General features: G+C 35.1%; 1 protein-coding gene across 1 annotated transcript; it reads right to left on the bottom strand.

Annotated features, from left to right (window-relative positions):
• Positions 1-716: 716 nt before the first annotated feature.
• FBS4 (F-box family protein) lies at positions 717-3,341 on the bottom strand. Its single transcript, XM_047312514.2, has 5 exons — positions 3,208-3,341; positions 2,722-3,120; positions 1,721-1,795; positions 1,509-1,618; positions 717-1,405 (listed from the first exon to the last, which is right to left on the bottom strand). Exons 2-5 carry the CDS (start codon positions 3,091-3,093, stop codon positions 1,144-1,146), a joined length of 819 nt encoding a protein of 272 aa, XP_047168470.1. The 5' UTR covers positions 3,094-3,120; positions 3,208-3,341; the 3' UTR covers positions 717-1,143.
• Positions 3,342-4,722: the final 1,381 nt, after the last annotated feature.

Here is a 4,722-nt window from a genome sequence, read left to right as displayed (position 1 = left end):
TTAATATCAAAATATATATAAAAAGAAGGGATCAGAGTTATAATTTAAGAAATGTAGCTCAAAATAGGAGTATTTTAAAAAAAGATAAAAGTGAATATTTAAACAAATTCTATAAAAGAGTTTATTTTGTCACTAAAATTATCAAAATTAATTAATCTAAAAAGCCATCCCATAAAATTTTACCTGAAATAATTATCAAAATTTTCATTCAGTTAAACTAAATTGTCATTCAAATCTTATTAACTTAGTTTTGGTATATGTAAAACGGTACCGGTGTAGTCACTTAGTTTTTTATGCAATTTAAATGTTGGTATACTCTTAGTGTATTTTAAATTTGATTAACTAGATTAAGATTGAACCAAGCAAGGAATTTCATACATTATATAAAATAAAAATGATGAAAAAGACATTTAATCATTTAGCTGAGTATAACAGAATCAATGCATTGGATATACTTATACGAATCTTAAAACTCAGGAGTTAAAGAACGACAGCCGAAGCACTGCTGTGGCACATCCCAATTAAAATAATTTAGTTTGAACGATTGAGTCTGAGTTATGTCGAACAATTTAACCAGTACTTTTACGCAACCATGAAAACCTCACGTCAGCAAAATCAGTCATTTCTGTATCATTTCATTCCCAGACGTTCCACCCACCCGATTAGGCATTTAACTACAGAAAAAGTAATTTAATAAATTTCCATGAAAAGCATGATAACATACGCGCACCATCCTGCCACTCTATCATAATATTGAAGCTAAAAGAAGCAACAAGCACTTTGACAAAACTACTTGTCAATAGATTCCAACAAATTCATTGCAATCAAGCAACGATGAAGGTAATGGGGCACTACCTTTGACACTACTAATATGAAAGATCCTTCAATTGTTTCAGCATACAAACCATATACAAGTAATGATTATAATAATATTATTACTTACCACAACCATCGCTAACCCCCCGCATCTATTTAGACATATATGAAATATCCACACCACCTAGACTGCCACAAGACAGACTACAAAATTGCATTTTAACTATTCTAAAATTCACTTGAGAGTAGAGACCGAAAGAGAATATACACAGCAGAGAACATGAGTATGAGGCGGTGAGCAAAAAGAAATCCAAGACACAGTTGGCATCAGCGAAGTTTATTCTGAGCAACTGCCTGGCAAAGTTCATCTTCATAGAAGAGAACTCTATTAGAAGCCAAAGATTTGTATAGGGGCCTTGGTATAACTGATGGCATCATGCAACGCGAAGGAAAAGCTGACTCTGGGAAAAGAACAGCTGCAACCTGCCGCATCTCAGAAACTTTTAGGCGAGAAGGAGGTCGAGGCCCATGTCTCGGTGCTTTAGGCGTGTGTGGACTTGGAACTCTCACTCCCTTCCCATCACCCTTGCTGCAAAAAATCAATTAGAGTGAGATGAAAACTTGCTTATGAAACTGTATGATAAAGACATGAATATAAAACTGCAGAAAATTATTTTGTCAGAAACACCTACGACAAAAAAGGCCAATGCTCAGTAGGACGAGGAGTCATTGTGCTTAACATTTCTTGCCGAGAGCGATCTGGAGTAGTATAATTGAAGTAAAATTGCCTTGCAATCATAACCTAACAGCATTAGAAAAAGTTAGCAATTACAGAAGAAGCCAATGTACTTCAGCTAAATCATAAACAAGCATTTAAAGGAATAAATACAGAGACACGACTTACAGCTTTCCTAATTCTCTGAGAAACATGGAACACAGCTCTCAGTTGGTCATGGTGCAGGAGACACAGTATTTTAACCTCGAATTTGTCAAAGATAAGGGGTCAACATAACAGAAAAAGAAAAATAGTATGCAGTCTACCAATTAATTCTTCCTCATACAAGCTTCAACATTCAAACAAGTCAGAACAAATCACCGAAACCCACAGATACAAATACATAAAATACTGACGAGACCTAAAATTCAACATCAAAAGCAACAAAAATATGACTCAACAACCGAATGCAATCATTAACAAACCAAAGTAGAGAGTCTGCAATCATGGCCCAATAACCTCGGTTTTCAACAACATTATTCCAATTAACTTGATAAAAAAGATAATGATCTCTCTTTTCTATCCCACGCACCATTTCTCTGATTGATCTTACAAGCACACACATTAATTCGGCATGACAGAAGAAACAAAAATTCCCAAATTAGAGAAAATTTAATAAATTAGCAACTCTAGATACAAATCCATAAAAACAGTGGCAAGACATGACTAATAAAGAAAACAACAAAAATAACCCAAAACAAAAGTACAAGAAACGCATGCAAAACATTAAAATCCCAAGGCAGAATCGGAAAGTTGAGACACAACTACAGGTTAAACAAATAGGAACACAAGCATATCCTAACACATCCTTCAAATTCAAGGAAACCCAACCATCAACAAGCAACACAACACCAATCAAGAAAACAGAGTAGTATCCATGCTCATGACCCATCAACACTGGTGTTTAACCAACGGAGAACCTCAGCCTTCAAATAACATAATCACTATTCTAATTAAATCCTAAAAAAAACAAATAAAAACGTTATTTTCTTCCCGGAAAACCAGCTCGCATCAATTTCCCTCAAATCAAACCCTCAAGTACACCAACAAACACAAGTCAAACAAACACTCCAGTTTTAGAAAACTGATTAAATTAACAACTCCAGAAAATTGAATCCAGTGAAAGATACCAGCAATTCCATGGGGAGAGACTCGAGCTTGGATTCAGAAAGCGAATCGTCGAGGCGAGGGGTTTTGGGGGTTCCGACGAAACCAGCACCGTGGCTAGCCAAATTCACAGGAGACAACATGACAGGACTCTTGTCGAAAACCCTGGCATTCTCTTCATGCCCCTTTGCTCTCTTCCTGGCATGCAACACCGCCACCCTCTTCTTGCCTAGATCGGTGCAGCAACACTTTCCCGCAGCAGAAGCCGAACCCGAAGGCTTGGAGCAGCGAAGCTGAGCGAGAGTCCCCGGCCTCAAGTACTTGTTCCCGGAGCTCCGTGACTGCCTCCTTCCCTTAACCCTCCGAGTCTTCTCCTTCGGCGACACCTTACCCATTCTCTCGTTCCCCACACTCAACCCAGCCTGAAAAAAAAATAAAATAAAATTGAAAAACAAAGATCAAGAAGAAGAAGAAGAAGAAGAAGAAGAGAGAAAGAGAAAGGTTGGTACATGGTGGTGAGGTGGAAGGTGAAAATAGAAGGCGGAACAGAGAGGGAAAGAAAGAAATGGGGCCGCTAGGGTTTTTATTCTACTTTGTTTGAATTTGGTCACTCATTAAGGTGCCCGCCAAATTTCAATGAACTGTTTTTGTTCCACAGAATCACACCCTGGGCCTCCTGCACTCGATCTACTTTTCCTCACGTGGCATCTTCTCCTTCGTCCTTTTTGGTATCCTAGGCCACCTGGGTCCCACCACAATCTTTCATCCACTCATTCCCGGGCCTCATGCCTGCCGTGGATTTCGATCAATTTCTTAGGTTGAAATTCGCACGTAAATTTCTTTTCTTTTTTTTTTCCTTCATCTCTATTCTCTTGTTAGGATTCTTCTAAATCTAAAAAAGAATTCGGAGGTCTTTCAGATATTCTTATATAAAATAATAATAATAATTTTTTTATAATAGAAAGAAAGATTGGGTATATTTTTAAGGTAATTTTAAAGTATGTTCTGTTATTGAGAGTAAATATGATATTTGGGAGGAGAAAAGGAAGAAATAAATAATAGATGGTAGAATGACTGGTTTACCCTGACTTTGTTGCTGTACCCTGAAAAGGTGGCAACCCTCGTGTCATAAGTGATGATAGGGATTTAATGCGCAAAAATACGGATTCACCCCTTTATTAATTCAGCACTCGCACGTGAGTTCCGCGCTTTGTAAAACTACCCAAGAGAACAGACAAAGACGGCATCTACAGTTGTTAGATAACAAATGTACTTTCAAATTTGTTACTTCATGATTTTCCAAATAAAATGTTATTATAATAAATAAAGCTCATTACTGGTTAGAAAATACTACTGTCAATCTCTCCTCAACAAACAAGACATTATCCGTTATTATATGGTTGATTATTTTGGCTTATTTTAAAAAGTAACAATAACTTTATTCTGTGAAAGTAAATGATGTAGATCTACTCACAAATATTATTTTTAATTTACATATTAAGGAATTTTATATATATAGCAATAAAGATGTAGAACTCACAAATAACATATCAAGTGCGATTTATTTGTTTCAAAAACTTAAAACAGACCTGCCAAATTGATAAATTGAGAAATAATAAAATGGATAAATACGAATTTTAATGGAAAAATGTTTTTAATAAATAACATCATTTATATACTTCTATTGTATTTTCTACCGGTGCCTCTCAAATCACATGTAGTTTAAGATTTATAAACATAGATTGGAATGAATATGTATCTTTGGTACAATTTTATTATTAAAATAGTTTCGCATTTTCAATAAATACATAAAATAAAAGATTTATATAAATGTAATTGTTTTTATAAGGTTTAAAATAGTATTACATTATTTAGGAATCAGACTTAAAATAGTTTAAATATTTTTTTACCGTGTTTTTAAAAGAGAAAATTGAGATAGACAACGTCTCAAATATACAGTGATTGATCCTAACTATGTTACTTGACAGATTTGAGATCATAAACATTAACGTCTATCGTAGGAC

The sequence above is a fragment of the Vigna umbellata genome, chromosome 1 (assembly GCF_029865625.1).
Source record: "Vigna umbellata cultivar VRB3 chromosome 1, Vumbellata_1.0, whole genome shotgun sequence".
In the NCBI taxonomy this organism is placed as follows: Eukaryota; Viridiplantae; Streptophyta; class Magnoliopsida; order Fabales; family Fabaceae; genus Vigna; species Vigna umbellata.
The sequence above is the reverse complement of the archived record's forward strand: the minus strand, read 5'-3'. Positions and strand labels throughout refer to the sequence as shown.

What these genes read in the sequence shown, in the direction of transcription:
- FBS4 (XM_047312514.2), bottom strand. Translation starts at nt 3,093, where the DNA reads ATGGGTAAGGTGTCGCCGAAGGAGAAGACTCGGAGGGTTAAGGGAAGG. An exon ending in CTCTCCCCATGGAATTGCTG is followed by an intron (nt 1,796 to 2,721) that starts GTATCTTTCACT and finishes GACAAATTCGAG; the next exon opens with GTTAAAATACTGTGTCTCCT. An exon ending in CTCAGAGAATTAGGAAAGCT is followed by an intron (nt 1,619 to 1,720) that starts GTAAGTCGTGTC and finishes TAATGCTGTTAG; the next exon opens with GTTATGATTGCAAGGCAATT.